We start from the raw sequence: 17380 nt of genomic DNA, 5'->3' as shown, positions 1-17380 counted from the left end.
GAGAGAGGGAGACCCCTAAATAATTGAAATTAGAAGAAAAAAAGACCTGTCCTCTTCCTTCCAAGTTATAGATAGGAAAAACATAAGGAGAGAAAATAAGGACATAGATTTTAAGCTAGATAATCAACTCTTCAACCCTTCTTTTTTTTTAAAGCAGAAAGCTTGTCCAAATTCTTTAGTATTCATATAATATAGTGAGGTGGCCCGGTAAATAGAGTGTTGGTTTTGGAGTAAAACACTTACTACCCATGGGACCCTGGACAAAATCACTAAATCTCTTTATTCATCTGTAAAATGAAGATGATATTTATAACATATGCAGGATTGTTAATGATTAGGGGAAGGGAATAACCATTTTTAGAGTGCCTACTATGTGCTTTTACAAATATTATCCTATTTGTTCTTCAAAAAAATACTCCTGTTGAGATAGAAGCTATTAGTATCTTCATTTTACATTTGAGGAACTGAAGCAAACAGAGGTTAAGTGGCTTGTCCTAATTGCATAGCTGGTCAGTGTTTGAGGCTAGATTTGCTATAAACCTTAAAGCACCACATATAAGTTAATTATTATTACAAGATAGATTTACAGAGAGTTTGATATATCTTATCTTATTTGATCACAACTCTGTTGGCATAGAATGCAAGTATTATTATTCTCATTTTATATGTAAGGAAACTGAGGCACAGAGGAGTTAAATGATGCCCAGGATTACCTGTAGTAAGTGACAAAAATTGAAATTCCAACTTGTTTTCTGACTTCAAATCCAATGCTTGTTTTTTTTAAAAAATAAAACATAGCAACTGATGGGTCAAAGGTTTATTCATTCAAAAAATATTTATTATCTGCCAGGTGTCAACTTATAAGACGACAAGTGTTTGGCCACAGTATAATATTTAAAGAAAAACTGCCAACCTAAAATCCATTTTGTTATTTTTTTCTAATATGACCTTGTCACCACAGGCTATTTAATACTATTTAGTCTCTTAGGAATTAAAAAATTCAGCTGCTACTTAGAATGTGCTAAATAATTTTTGTCCTTCATTTTTCAAAGATCATAACATCAGGGAGGTGATGCCATGACAAGCATATGAACTGGATTTGAGTGAGGGGGATACCTCACTTTCTCTCTGGAGCCAACGGGATTCAGTGGCCAGATATGAATCAGGATGACTGGAGGTGGCCCTGGATGCGAGGCAGTTAGGGTTGAGACATGCCCAAAGTCATATAGCTAGTAAGTAGCAAATGTCTGATATGAATTCGAACTCCTGTCCTCCTGATTCCAAGCTCAGTGCTCCATCCACAGTTACCCTGAATGTGCTAAATAAATAGTAAATGTATGAATAATGATAAGGACACTCATAACAATTCTTTAAAAATGGGAACATTAAGGAGTTCAAATCTCTCCCCAGAAACAGCAAAAGCTCTTCCTGTTTCATTAGTAGAATGTACTAATATCAAAGTTGGGCTATAGTGAGATGGCTAGTACCACATTCCCCACTTATAAATTTCAAAGTTAATATGGCAAATTCAAGTTGCCTCCATTTCTTCCCCCATACTTTTTCTTCATAATTCTTCTGGGTTCCTTTGGTTGCCTCTGACAAGGAGCTTAGCCAGTGTCTGTCTGTCACTTCAACTTAAAGGTCTTCAATTCCAGCTATAGTTGGTAGATAAGAGTCTTGATGTTCTTTTTCCTACTCTATTCCCAAGCAAGATCTTTCCTATCTATTATGTCCTATTTTCTCTTTTTTTCCTACCTTCTGCCAGGTAGATAACTCTGCTATATATCTTCACCTGCTTCATACCTGTTAGTATTCTCCAGAACCTCCACCTTCTTCCTCAACTCCATGTTTTCATTTGAACAAGACTCTACCCTGCAGAGAAGGGGAAAGAAAGTCAAGAATAGTCATAGTCATAGAAAGAAAACCAAGCCTTTTTGTCAAGTCTATTAAGAAGAAGGATCAACTGCTCACTCCTACTTGGCCAGCGAACTAGCTTTGTCAACTTTAAATATAGGAAGGGGTGAATGAGTCAACTCCAATATAGGCAAGAATGCAAGTAGAATGCATTAAGGGCATAATATATCACAGAGCACTGACATCTGAAGCATAGAAGAAATACACATTCTCAAAGAAACTGGAAAAAGGCATTCAAATACAGCTTAGTGCCAGACTTATGTAGTAAAGACACAATGAAATGGATGAGGCAGTGGATCACTAAAACTGCAGCACCCAAAATGGCCAATGGGAAGGCTAATTTTATATTTTCTAAAATCATATATGAAAAAGTTTAAAGAAAAAAGCTGTACTGCATTATCATTTATTTTTATTGCTTTATTTAAATTTTTTGTTTTTACATTAGTCACTTCAGAAGAAAAAAAAATTGAAGTAAAAGCAAGTAAGTCTGAGACCACATCTGACACAGTGTATTCAACATTCTGTATCTGTAGTCCTCTACCTTTCACAGAGGGAAGTGAATGTATTTTATCATCTGTTCTCCAATATTGATCATTACAATGAATCAGAATTCTGTTCCTTTTCAGGGTTTTCTTCATCATGTACATTGTTCTCTTGGTTCTCCTTAACTCATTCTTCATGGGTTCATATAAGACAATCCATGTTCCTCTAAATTCCCTATTTTTAATCATTTCTTATAGTTTAATAACATTCCAGGATATCTATAAAGAACAATAACTTCCCAATTTGATGGGATCCCAACATTGTTCCCAATTTTTTACTACAGAAAAGTATTGTTATAAATATTTTTACATTTATATAATCTTGAATTGAGCTGAATAATAGGATTGCTGAGTTTAAAAATTATGACTAGTTTAGTGACTTCTCTTGCATAATTATTTTTCTAAATGTCTGGACCAAAGCATTGCTTCAACAGTGTATTAATGTGTTTCAGGCATGTCAATTTTTAATAGGAATATCAAGAATCTACCAGGATCAATAGAACCATTCCTTTTTCTAAAAATATATATACTACCTTTAGTTTATCTAATTAGCTAACAAAATAACTCTTAAGGACTAAAAGAGAATGTATATAATACTTCTTACTTTTTCTTATCTTCAATTGACAATTAGCCAACATCAAAAAAGAAAGGATATTACATATGCAAATACATAAAGGATAATTTATATGTGAAAATTTCAGTGTCCATTTGCATACCTTATTTTACTCTACCCCTGCCCCCCAACACCTTACCACATAGATATTACCTGATTTTCACAAGAACTTAGGAAAACAAATCAAAAATAATATCACATTGTGAACCAAACTGAAATTTTCCTGCTAGCTAGAGTACCACTCAAATTCTGTGAGTCTATCCATGATGATGATGCATATGGGGTCAGGTAAAATAGACCCTCTAGGGTCTAAATGGTGAATTTTTAAATGATTCACCTTCTTTTCTGAATCTGTCTCATTCTGATGACATTTCCACTGCTTCTCTCCCCAATTTTTATTTGGCAATACACTGTGGCCTTCTCATACCCATTAGGCAAAATCCCAATGCCCTTTCAAAGACCCTCAGCTATAACTCTTTAGAAACTACAGCATTTTATGACTCACCATTATACAGCATTACCAGAACTGTGCTATTAAAAAAGATGAACCCTTGCTCCAGGGAGAAATTAGGTCATTAAAGGCACTGATTCTTTACTCCCCCCCCCAAATCTAACTGGCCTCTTCATGTTCAAGTTTATACTTTATCATTCACAGACAACACCATCTAAAATATATCTATTGAGAAACCTCCCCCCAAAAAGATGAACTAATTGTGTGGTGACAATAAAGGCTAACTACTTGAAAGCCCATTTGCTCCTCTGCTCCCAGTTCCATGGCATGACCAGACCTGAGTGGAATGGCTATGGGGTACTTTTCCAAGATAAGGACATGACTTATAAAAGGTGAGAGGGTATGGATGGGTTCTGATCAGACTTGCTGGTAGAAGTACCTATATTGCTGAGTTCAATAAATCAGCAAATAGAAAATTAAGTACCTACCATGTGCCAAACACTGGGGCTTACCAAATGGGAACTAAATAAATACAGGTTTTCATGACTTTTTTTCAGTTGTTGGGGATGAAGGTTTTAAGGAGAGACTTGGTTAGAAGAAGCAAGAAGGGAAAACATCAGCATTTCTGCTTCTTGCCTAAACAGTTTTTTGCTTCCTCTCCTAACTACCACTAGGCGTCAGACAAAACACAGTTAACCACCCAAGAAGTTTGGGTGCCTTTGTATAGGGGAAGACAAACCAAGAATACTTAAAGTGGAAACCTGAAACTTAAGCTTCCTTCCCACCCCAACCACTGCTGATGAAAATTCCTATTTTTCCTTACTTTTTCTCTAAACTGTCCATATATTCTTTCTTCTTCCTCCTACTTTCCTGGGCAGAAATCTAAAACAGAAGAAGAAAAAAACATAAAATATATGTATGAGTTTCAGAATCCATGATCAAATCAAAACTATATATGAGAGATGATTATTCAAGCTTTTAACTTAATATCACACTTCAATAGCTACTGCCTGCCTCCACTCAACCACCCAAAACCCATTTCTTACACAATAATTCTCTTTTTCCAAGAACCCTGGGTGATAGAATAGTTAAAGGACTGGATTTAAGAGTTTAAAAGACCTGGGTTTAGCTCCTTCTCCTGTCAGTCATTACTAAAGCATCCAGACAAAACCCCTTCATTTCCTAACTGAGAAAACTTAGGTTCAAGTGATCTAAGGTCACACTTTCTCTAAATAAAAGAGGTGAAATGATTCCAACTCATGTCCCATGACTAATGCTCAATGCTATTTTAACCATGTACCATGGAGTTCTTCAGTCCATGTAGGCTCTTACTTTCCTAAAATTTCCCACCTGATACATCTGTGCCTTATCTTATTCCTCCAAGTATAGTATACAGTAGTATTAAATAATTGATATTGAACCAGTCTTGTTCTGTTGCCTATAGAACCAAAGTCATATCCTTTCTGACATGAGAATGCAATTATTTTTTCTCTTGGATTGCTCTGGCTAAGAATGATGAGTTTCTTAATTGTTATTAGAATTACATTCTAGTTGTTTCCCTTTGCCCATTCTAGTTCTTTAAATGGCATATCCAAAACTGTACCTGACTCTATAGGAGAGAGGTAACTAACACAAAAGTATTTTGATTTCTTGTGATCTGGACACCAGACTTCTGTTAACATGGCCTAAGATTATGTTAATGTTTTAGGATCACTGTTATGGAAAATTTACGCCTCCAGATTTCTTTTTATATAAAATGAGACTAAGCCAAGTCTCTCTATCTTATATTTATACAACTGATTTTTTTTAGCTTAAATTCACATCTTTAAATTTATTCTGCAAAAAACCTCATCTTGTTACCTTTGGTCCAGTATTCTAGACTCTTTGTTCTATGAATCCTGAGTTCAGAAACTACCACTATATTAGTTATCATTTCAAGCTATATTTTCTTTTGAAAATTAGGTATTTTAATAAATATTTGTTGAAAAATTATATGAATATTTTATACCCTTACATAAAACAATTAGTTACTGGGTCTTGTGATATTCTAGTGTAATATAGGAATCTCCCTCCTGGTTGACACAGTACCAATAATTGAAACACTATGAGTATAGTTATCCAACTGGTTGCAAACCCATTTATCAATACTGTCAGATTCCCACATTTGGTCATTTGTCTATAATGATTTTATAAGCAACTTGTTCAAATAACTTGCTGAAATGAAGATGCCCTAAAGTTATCTATTTTAATGTTTCTAGCCTAACAAATCCATTAATGAGAGTCAGTGAGATGGAGTGAATAGAAGGTTGGTCTTGGAGTCAGGCAGATCTGTATTAAAGTTCTGCTTATGACAATGTGTCATAAGATACTTCACCTCTCTGATCAGATAACTAAGGCAATAAATTATATCCAAGTTGTTATCTGAATCAGTGGGGTCTCCCTGCATTGATGAATGTACAAGTGCGAGGTTGTACCTTTCTCTATTCCCAGCCTCCGCCCAAATACACACAAAACCCCACTTATCAATAAATTATGAAGTTAGGTTGAAATGACTTGTTCTTATTAACCCCATATTAACTCCTCTTATAAATACACATGGGCAATTTGCTTAATAAACCATTTAGTAATTTATCTAGGGTTAATATCAAACTGTTTACTCTGCAGTTTCTGGAATCTACCTTTTTTCCTACATTAAAAATCAAGATATTTTCCTCCATCATTATTCATCATTTCTCAAAGATTATAGACAATGGTTCTGACACTGTTTTCATGTTCCATTATGATTCCTTTGAAGCTGAAATTCTAAATAACAAAATACCTGAGTGTTCCTTTTGATTATTTCCTCCCCATCTTGGACTATAATTCTTTATTGCATATATCCTAAGCTTTCTAAATTCATTATCTTTCCTTGTACTTATTCATTAAACCTTTTCCTTAGCAGTGAAAGTTAATAAGATTTTTAAACCCTGGCATTTAACACAAACAGACTTCTGTTGATGGGACTTGAAACTATTAAAATTTTACCTAAGAATAAACATTTTAAAATAACATTTAAACCTAAAGATGTTTAAGAAGAACCATAAAGTGATTTATTCTTAGAGACCTAGAATTTTAAAGTTTATATACTACTGAGCTTTTATGGTCATGTGAAAGAGTAAGGAGGTTATGTGTTTATGTTGTATGTGTTCTCTGTTAATGAGTTTCAAACTAGAGAATGAGACCTGCCTTAAAACCTTCACCCTTAACCCCTGAAAAGCTATTTTGAAATTCTCTGTCCCTGTTCCCATATGAAGAGGCTCCTGGCTAAGGAGGCTCCATATCCTACATTTTCTCTTCAATCCCATTTCTTTTCTGAGTTTCCATAAGATGCTCTCAGATGCCCTGTTCTAACTATGCTAGAGGAGCCACGGAAAGATGTTATTCTCAGCCTCCTCTTAATCCCTTCTCTTCACCAACAGCATGTCTTCCTTCTCTTTCTTTCCTCTGTCTTCTTCCTTAGCAGATTTTCCTCTATTTATGTTTTTTTTCCTATGATGGGACTATCGAGGTCCACTAGGAGTTCTCAGGGCTAGAACTTTCTGAGGTCAAGTAAAGAGGAATGATAGAGTATAAAAGGAGACAAGACTATTGCAGACATGATTTTGCTCTTAACAGAATGTCCACAGAAAGGAATAATGGGTCCATCCCGATCTAGTGTTAAGTCTGCTAGATGGAGTGGGAAGCTGGCATCACAGTCTTAGAATTATATAATTGAAGAGCTGGAATCCCAGGAGCTATTTAGTGAAACCCTCACACCAAAGCAATCCCCATTATAACTCACTAAACAAGAGGTCATTCAGTCTGCTTCAAGGAAAGGGAAACTTGCCACCTCTCCAGATGGTCTCTTCCACTTATGGAACTTCCACTTTCCAATTATTGGTAAGTTTTCTCAACAATATGCCTAAATTAACCTCTTAGCAATTTCTACTTTTGCTCCTGCTTCTACCTTCTGGGATCAAACAGAATTTGAAAAAAGTTATCATGTCCCCCTTGGGTTTTCCTTTCTCCAGGGTAGACCACATCCTTTTATCAATTCTCATATGACAGACTCAAGGTCCTATCTTACTTAGTTCCCCTCAACTAGAAACTTTCAAGCTTTTCAATGTCCATAAGCTAGGGTGCCTTAAACCAAACACAAACTGTACACGAAGTCTGACAAGGGCATAAGTGGAATTGAAGTTTGCCTGTTCCCAGAAGCTATATAACATATAACATAACAGTCACACATGGAAGTTTGTAATTCACTAAGATCTCTAGATCCTTTTCAGAACAAATGTCACCCTTATGTGACTTCCCCATCATAAATTTGTGGATCTGATTTTTTAGTACCCAAATTCAAGACATTTATTTCTACTGAATTTCTTCTAGTTAGAATCAGTGCAACAATCAGGCTTTATCAATACTTTATCAATACTGTCTGTCAGTGTATTAGCTATCTCTCCCAAGTTTGTGTCATCTGCAAATTGGATAAGTTACCACTTAGGTCTTTACTCAAGTCACTTGGCACTGGCCCAAGAACATTCCCTGGAGATCTCCATACCAATGACATCAAACCATTAACAATAACTTTTTTTTTGTCCTGGAATTAGGAGGACCTGAGTTCAGATCCAGCCCCAGACACTTACTAATTACTTAGCTGTGTGACTATGAGTGAGTCACTTAATCCCATTGTCTTGCAAAAAAAAATTGATAAAAATAACCCCCCAATAACTTTTTTGAGCCTGGTCAGCCACCCAATCAGTTTGGAATTCTTCTACATATATATCTATACACGTGTGTGTGTGTGTGTGTGTGTGTGTGTGTGTGTGTGTGTAAAATCATCTAAATCATATCAGAATGAGGAAGATAGAAAGGATTTATCCTGTCCCATCTATACAGATGTCTTAGTTCCCACAGAGTCATATTCCTGGTGCCACCCTAAACCCAGGACTCACCTTGTTCTTGATTTTCCTCCTGATTTTCTTCAAGGCTTTTTCCTCTGCTTTGGTCAAGGGCAGTTTGGTGGGGATAGGGTACCCCTCAGCAATTAGTGTCCTCTTTTCCTCCTCTGTCAGGATCAGGGGGCCTGACCCTTGGAGTTTCTGCATAAGTCCAAGGACAAAAAGAAGGTGAAGAAAAATCACTGAGCATATAAAACCAACTCCTTGAAATAGTCAGCAAAGGAAGGGGTGGATGTTGCCATTAGACTATAAGTTCCTCCAGAGCAGGAACTATTTTTTTTCCTTTTTCTGTGTATAGACCTGGAAAATATTGTTAACTTTACTTGGAGATTGTAAAAACAGAATGGACCTGTATTTGTGTTCAGTTGGTACAGTGCCTGTCCTTGAATGGAAGCAGGGGCTTGGACTCTCCTTCCTCCCTTAAGGTGAGTTCTAGGCCTCAATGAATGGAATAATTACATCATTATGCAATGATTTATTTCATGTTTACACAAAGACAAGAATCAACCCAGCCCAGTTCTAGTTCTTAGGTGTTAAAGTTGAAGGGCACCAGCACTTTGCTGCATCACCAAGAATTTGTTGAATTGAACTGAAGGAATATCTAGTGACCACTGTGGAAAAAAATGATCAGCTCCTTCCTGTGGCTGACATCTGAATGTGCTGCTGTCAGTATGACAGGCAGGAGAAAACTGAAGACATCTGAGAAAAACCAACCACACTGAGGGAAAAAAAGCCAAGGACCTAAGTCTCTCACAGTCTGGGTGGTCAGCACCAGACTTCCATCATTTCTTGCTCTATTTGAGAACCACCCCAGTGCCCAGCTTTCAGGGTGGTGCTTGTCTCAGAAAAAAGAAGTCCAGTCTCTATCCTAACCAAGGAATCAAGTGAGAAGATCATTTCTTTTATTGTTCCTGATAAATACAGAAGGGAATAAAAGGCTTTCCCTCTCTTCAGAGAGCACTGGGAATTTGGAACCTGAAGATACAGCTCTGAATTTCAGCTCTACCCTATTTTTTCTGGGGTTACCTTAAAGAAAACATTTAATTTTCCTGCAGCTATAAAAATGGAGGGGGAGTTATACAAGATGATCTCTAGTGCTCCCCTTTCAACTCTAAAAACATGATTTTGTGAATATTTCCCAAATAAGACAAAATTAAAATGTGAAAAGTAAGGGAGTTGAATCTTATAGAGAACCAGAATCCCTAGTGATTATCAAGACCCTGGACAAACAAAAGTTTCAGTTGAAACTTATTTTATAAAAAAAAGTTTTTTTGATGGGGGGATAGCAGTGTAAAGACACTGAAAAATTAATTTACTTTCTCTGAACCTGCTTTACAGAGTTGTTACTAGGTAAATCAAGCAATATAATGGGTGTGCAAGTGTACTGTAAAACATAATGTACTACAAAAATGCAAGGAAGTGTTTTATTGAATTTTCCCAAACGCATATTTGCAAGATGAATTTAGCTAGTTTTCTGCTGCTTCAAGAGTAGCAACATCCTTAGGAATAGTTCAATGACATGCAAGGTATTAATATTTCCAGAAACATTAGATGAGAAGTAGAATCTGTAGAATCTGTTTTCAGCAGAGGTCCCAAATATAATTTGGGATGCTATAAGTTATATAAGAATAAGAGAATTATATCCTGCACTGTGTCTACACAGAAAAAAATGAATTTAGAGTTGACCTTCTTCTCTTCTTCATCTATACTGCTTCAACTTGGTGACTTCATCAGCTCCCATGGTTTTCTAACCATTTCTGTACTGATAATTCTCACATCTATCTTTTTTGCTCTAACGTCCACCAACTTCCAATCTCATAACTGCAGTTGCTTTTCAGACAAGATGTCTCATAGGCATTTTAAATTCAACATGTTCAAAACCAAATTTGTGGTCTTCCTCCCTAAGCCTCCCCCATCTCCTCCTTTATCTGTTACTTTTAAAGGCAATTCTATCCTTCTATTCCTCAGGGTCATCACCTAGGATTTATCCTCATCACCTATCTCTCATCCTCCATATCCAATCTGTTGTCGAGACTTATCAATTTTACTTTTGCAACATCTCCCTAATATACTCCCTTCACTTCTTTGACACTAACAGGCTCTTATCACTTCACATTCAGATTATTTCAATAGCCTGTTGATGAAATAGAATATCTTGCCATTTTAGTGGCTTGAATGGAGGATGGATCAGGAGAGAGTTGAGGCAGGCTGCCTCATCAGCAGGCTATTTATTCTCTAGTAGTCATCCATGCCTGAAGCTCTCACCTCTGATCTGACTACTGACCTTTTTGGCTTTCTTTAAGACCAAACAAAACTCCAACCCTCTACGGGAGGCCTTCTCCACTCTTCTTCATTCTAGTGTCTTCTCTCTGTTAATTATTTCCTATTTATCCAATATATATAGTTTGCATTGTATATATTTGTATATTATCTTCTATATTTGACTATAAGCTCCTTGAGGGCAGGAACTGTCTTTTGTCACTTTTTGTATTCCCCCCAAAAAACCACAATAAATGCTTTTTGTTTTAATGACAAATTTAGCTTGTAGCATAGCCAAATGTGTAGTGGTTTTTTTTAAATCAGTTTTTATTGAACCATACTACCATGCCAAGTCCTATAGAAGTTTGTTATTGAATTGTCAGTTGTGTCTGACTCTTCATGACCCCATTTGGGATTTTCTTAACAAAGCTACTGTAGTGGTTTGTCTTTTTCCTTTTCCAGTTCATTTTAGAGATGAGGAAACTGAGGAAAACAGGATACATGATTTGCCCAGGATCACACAGTTTGTAATAAGTGTCTGAAGTTATATTTGACTCAGGTCTTCCTGACTCCACGTCCAGTGCTGTGTTCACTGCACCGCTTAGCTTCCATCTTATGGACGTTACATAAATATAAAACATGGTTTCTTCCTCAAAGTTGCTTTTGCAGATTTGGAAGCAAAACAAATATACATGAGATATCTAGTGTTAAATAAATATGAATGCACACATCTATATATATATGTGTAGATATTACAAATATGCACATGGACATATTATATATACACAATTCACATACTGACGTATCTGTGTTGGTTGTAATGCTGACCTAAGTCAGATTCATCACTATAGTGATCCAGCCCCTTACATAAATTCCCTCTTCTTCTACTGCAGATCAACAGTTCATTTAGAACTTATAATCTCATCTGCCTGGGAGCAAACTAGGAGGAGATCACTAGCATGATTCAGAGGAAGCCCTTTCTGATTCTCATTTTCTCTCCATGCCATATACTGCCTTTTTAAAAGAAGAATTAAGTGTCAAATTGTGTACAGTGTGATGTGGTATGCTGTGATGAATAGAAAACTGGTCTCAAGGTCAGGAAGGCTGCCATCCATGCCAAGGCTTTGCAATTCTCATGAGCCACTTGATCTCTCAGTGCCAAGATACCTCTCAAAAGACTATAAAGTTGAAGATCTGTATTGATAGAAGGTGCTTTTTGTTTTTGCTTTTATTTTTTTGCTGGGAGCTGTTTATACCAATGAAACCACAAATCTGATCCAAAAAAAGAAAAACAAATATATAAAGATAAATGTAATGGGAATGAAAGACAATTGGGAAAAGTAGATACTTTTAAAAATGCCTAGAAAACTTCTGCAATAAAACTAAGAGTGAGGCCATCACTTTCTGGATAAGGGGGCAGGAGTAGGAATGAAGGAGGGGCAAATCCAAACGGTCAGTTAAAAAACAAAGACATGGTTTAGTAACAGTTTGGATGTAGGAGATAAAGGAGAGGGGAACCCAAAATAATACCAAAATTTCTAGACAGGGTGTCCTCAGAATGCTTCCTAAATCCAGTGAAATAGATCCTGAAGGTTGAGGAAAAACAAATCAATTTTAATAAAATACACTCTATGACCTTCAGGTAAATGAGATCCTCCCTCCTCTCCAAAGTAGCTGGAAAGGAAGTTCCACAGGGGTGTCAAAAGCTCTATTTGGGAAGCATACAGAAGGCCTTATATACTCCTTACCAAGAGGACCTACAACTGGGATTCAGATCAATCTGCCTGGGGGCAAAGCTAACTCAAACTGTAAAGCAGTTCCATAGCAACCTGGCTCACAACAAGCCTAGTTATTGGTGTGGGGGTTACCTCAAGCTGCCTCAGCCCTGGCTCACAATAACACTGTGGTTGGGTAGCCAACAGAAATGTGATTTTTATATAATTTAGAGCTTGATTTTGCTCATACAGAATTTTATAGAAGAAAGAGCATTAGACTTGAAAAGAGGATACTAGGTTCTCATCCCAAGTCTGCCACTCTGCAAGGAGGTAAATCACTTTAACTCCCTGGTCTCCAGTTTTCTTCCTTATCTGTAAAATCAGAGACTTGAACTAGGTGATCCCAAAGGTCTCTTTCAGCTCTAAAATTCTATTAAAACTTTTTTCTATTAGGTAGATATCTTTAAAATCACTGAAATGACAACTTTAAAAAAATCTCATGTTTATCACTTGCACAACATATAGAAACAAATATTAAGTGGAACCTGATTTGGTAAAGATATTAGAAAGGAAAATAACTCACATGCAGAGTTCTCTGGTTGCTACTTACATGAGGTGCCGTCAGGAGAGGGGAATTGGAGAGGGCTGAGGCTGATCTAGATGTCACCTTCCCTGGTCCCTGGGTGGGACTGGATGGTGTCAGGGATGGGCTGGGGCTCTGGCTGCTCTCAGAATCACTTCCATGACTGCTGGGAGGAGTGGGGGGCAGATGAAGGTGTTCTACCACTGCAAAAAGAAAAGAAAATGGAATTTCTCTCATGGAGGAATAAGAAAAGTGGTAAGAGAAAAAAAGAACTTGTTTTAGGGTTTTTGCGGGAGTTTTTTGGTTTTTACAAGGCAATAGGGTTAAGTGACTTCCACAAGATCACACAGCTAGGTGTCTGAGGCCACATTTGAACTCAGGTCCTCCTGACTCCAGGGCTGATGCTCTATCTACTACTCTACCTAGCTGCCCCAGAACTTGCTTTAGTTTTGCTATACTCAGCTAAGAAGAAGGTGAATGTGTCTAGCGGGCTCGATGCTGTCCTATTTTGGGTTTTAATCTATAGTCACTAGCTCTATCTGACCATAACAAGTTGTTCCTCTTCTCTGAGCCTTGATGTCTATCTCTTCCCCCTCCTCTTCCTTCATCATCATCATCATCATCATCATCAAAGCTAATATTTCTATAGTGTTTAAAGTTTTGCCAAGAACTTTACATATGCTATCTCATTTTAATCTCATGACTATCCTCTGAAGTAGGTACTATTTATTATTCTCATTTTATAGGTGAAGAAAATGAGAAACAGAATGATTACTGTGATTTGCCTTTATAGCAAGTCGGATTTGAACTTGGGTCTTCCTGACTCCCAGTCTTATGACTTGATATGAATAATGTCACTGGGGCTACTGTGGGGAGGAAAAAAAATATGGAATCATTTTGCCAATGGAAATGAAATATAAAAGGATAAGTTTAATTAGTTTTTTTCTGCCAATTCCAAAATTACCTCTCTCAAATTCATTTTTCAGAATTTGATAGGTTTTCCTGACCCTAAGGCTAGTTTACACACACACACAATTCTCTGTCATAATCATCATCATCACCATGTGACCTTGCACAGGTTCCTTAACCTATCTGGGCTCTGGTTCCTTTATCTACAAAATTCAAGTTAGGGCAGAATCAGTGGTTTTTGTGGTCTCTTCTAGTTCAAATTATTTATGAACAGGGAATCTATGAACCCAAAAATGATCAAAGAGAGTTATTAGCCTAAATTATAGACCCTAAAAATTTGAGATTCTTGGAAACCACATAAGATGGGTTTTTATTAGCTACATATCAGGATAAAACTAAAAGAAAACTTCAAGGGAGTGTGATAGTTTTTATATACATATATATTTAATATCTTTGAAAATTCCAACAACTAAAAGTCTAAAGTCAAAACTTAAAACATTCAAGCCAAGAATTGGGAGAACATAAGACTTCCTAAAGGATAATAGTTTGACACACCCAGATAAGAACCAGACCATTAAGTGAAAATGCCCAAGATGTATTATAATGAATATAAAATTCTCCATACAAAGTGTATTTTCATTCAATAAATTCTTATCAAGTAGTTCTGAACATGGTTCTATGCTATGGGTAATGGAGACACATTATTCATTCTTTTATCTATCAATCTGTTCAAGAGGAATTTATTGAGTATCTCAAATTGTTCCCTCTCTCTTGTCAAACATCAGCTGCTAAGACACATGACCATTTCTAAGGACACTGTTGAGTGTTGGCAGAGCAGTTATATGGATAGGAAATAGCTTTTCCTATCACATAATCATTTTGAGAAGTGTGAACCATTGAGAATCTTTGACTTTATATGGTTGGTCTGGGCATCCTCACTTAGGTACACCCAAGGCAATGTGGTTTTCCTCTCTGCACTTAATCATTATTGCTTTTATTCTTCATCTCCTCAGTCACCTTACTTTCTTCATTGTCCCCATTTTCTTTATCTATCACTCCTTCCTCTCCTTTATTTTCCCCTTTCTCTCTTTTTTGTCTCTTCCGCTTATGTCTTTACAATGGTCTCCCTCCCCCACCCAGAGGTATTCATAAGGCTAAAAAAAGATCTCCTACAACATTCTATGCTTTTTTTTAATCCAGTCAGTCTACATTCCTGCCTACAGTCCCTCTCAAGGAAGAAAATAAAGTAGTTGTCAGAAATTATGGGCTGCTGAGAGGTCTATCCATTATTCAGTACTCACACAATATCATAAATACACATGCTATTGTGTTGATACAAAACAAAGAATCAACTGACTTAACACAGTTCTTTGGAATTTGTTTTTAAATGCTGGTCAATTTGTATTAGGGCTCATCAGCAAAGAGCCAGCTGCTTTATCTATCTTGGTTCTAGTGAAATTATTCCTGTATGACATTCCATTCCACTCACTTCAAAGGTTTATTCCCTTAGAAAAGGAAAGAAGTAAGCAGAAGGAAAAATGGGCCAAATATGAGCCCATTATTTCCTATTGGTGAAAGTCAGCCATTGACCCCAGGTGGTTCAGCATCAGGTTTCAAAACCTCATATGAAAAGGAAAGCAACTCTAAGGTTACAGAAGAAGCTAGTCACTGGAAAATAGATCCAAGGCATAAAAAGATAGTCAGTTACTTTATCTTCCACTAGGTCAGGAAAATTAAAAAGTGCCTTCATTTTATTTATTTCCTCTCCAAAGCTTCTAAATTATCAGTCACCACAGAATATGTACATATACCATATTATTTATGTGTATGACAATTTATAAAATATGTCATTACAAATTCAGGGAACAAGATTTATTGGAAAGTCCACTAACTTCTTAAGAGTTAGACAACTCATCTAAAAGATCACTTTTCATATTCTACCGTATATCATATTTTTTATTACTATGCACAGATTCCAAAGGTATTGTTGTTGTTGTTGTTGTTCAGTCATTTCAGTCATATCTGACTCTTTGTGACCCCATTTGGGATTTTCCTGGCAAGGCTATTGGCGTGGTTAGCCATTTCCTTTTACAACTCATATTGCAGATGAGGAAACTGAAACAGATAGGTTAAGTGACTTGCTCAACCTGTCTGAGGCCAAATTTGAACTAGTGTCTTCCTGATTCCTGGCCAGTACTCTATTCTCTGTGCCATCTAGCTGCCCCAAAAGTTTAACTCTCTAATCAGCATCAACCTCTCACCAAAACCTATATCTCCTCCCATCTTCACATACAATAAGCATTTATTAAATGCCTACTATTCTGGGGATTCAAAAATAAATGAAACAGTCTTTGAAGAAGACTCTATTCTATCTTGAGATATAGTTATATACAATATAAACACAAAGCTAGTATGAAAAGAAAGGTAATGGCAGCTTGGGGTGGGGTGGGGGAGAATGACCAGTAAACATGTCATGCAGTAGATGGCTCTTAAATTGGGTTTTGAATGAAAGTTCAGATTTGAAGGATCAGATGTAAAGAAAAAACACATTCTAAGCACAGAAACCAATCAGTGCCATGTGTCTGCAGTGACAGAATAGAGTTCTGGGTATGAGGGAAAATTTGTCTGGACTATAAAGTGAGGGGAGCTCAATGTATGAGAAGTATAGAAAGTTATGTTTGGTCAGATTATAAATGACTCTAAGAACCAAAAATCGTTAATTGTCATTCCTATTGATATCAGGGAGTCAGTGGAGTTTACTGAATAAGGCACTGACATGGTCAGACTTTGTGCTCTAATCAAATCACTTTTGCAGCAGTGTGGTGATGGTTAGAGAGAGAATATACTTTATTTTTGTCTCTCCTTGTAGCCACTCCAATTTGAAACCTGGGAATCACTCTTTTCTTTTCCCTCTGCTCAAACAATATCCAATCAGTTCTCAAGTCTTGTTGATTTTCCCTACACTACCTCTTTATGTCTACCCAAACTTAGACAACTCTACTCCTAGTCCTCACTGGTTCTTGTCTGAACCACTATTAATAATCTCTTAATTGGTCTTCCTGGACAGGAGTTAGGAAGGCTCATCTTCATCAGTTCAAATCCAGTCTCAGATACTTACTAGCTGTGTAATCTTGGACAAGTCACTTAAACCCATATGCCTCAGTTTTCTCATCTATAAAATAAGTTGAGAAAGAAATCCTTTCCCATGTTCTGTGTGTTCTAGCCAAACTAGACTCTTGTCTTCTCTCACCTTCATATCTTGACGGTTAACTATTATCTTAGCCCTGGGAATCAGAAAAGGGTAAAGTGAAACTATTAAAATCACTGACCTCTGAAAAGAAGAGATTAAAGTGAACAGTTTACTGGAATGATGTCAGACTATGGTGAAATGGAATTTGATTTTCAAAACTGGGAT

General features: G+C 36.6%; 1 protein-coding gene across 1 annotated transcript in view; it reads right to left on the bottom strand.

Annotated features, from left to right (window-relative positions):
• Positions 1-17380, bottom strand: part of CREB3L2 (cAMP responsive element binding protein 3 like 2) — a 171284-nt gene that overhangs the window by 24124 nt on the left and 129780 nt on the right. Inside the window, exons 5-8 of the mRNA XM_074193596.1 lie at positions 13084-13259; positions 8494-8640; positions 4344-4402; positions 1804-1872 (exon numbers count right to left, since the gene is read on the bottom strand). Of these exons, the coding sequence (XP_074049697.1) occupies positions 1804-1872; positions 4344-4402; positions 8494-8640; positions 13084-13259 (451 nt within the window). The remainder of the gene's footprint in view (positions 1-1803; positions 1873-4343; positions 4403-8493; positions 8641-13083; positions 13260-17380) is intronic.

This window comes from Macrotis lagotis, chromosome 7 (genome assembly GCF_037893015.1).
Source record: "Macrotis lagotis isolate mMagLag1 chromosome 7, bilby.v1.9.chrom.fasta, whole genome shotgun sequence".
Classification (NCBI taxonomy): Eukaryota; Metazoa; Chordata; class Mammalia; order Peramelemorphia; family Peramelidae; genus Macrotis; species Macrotis lagotis.
This window is presented reverse-complemented; position numbering and strand designations above follow the sequence as displayed.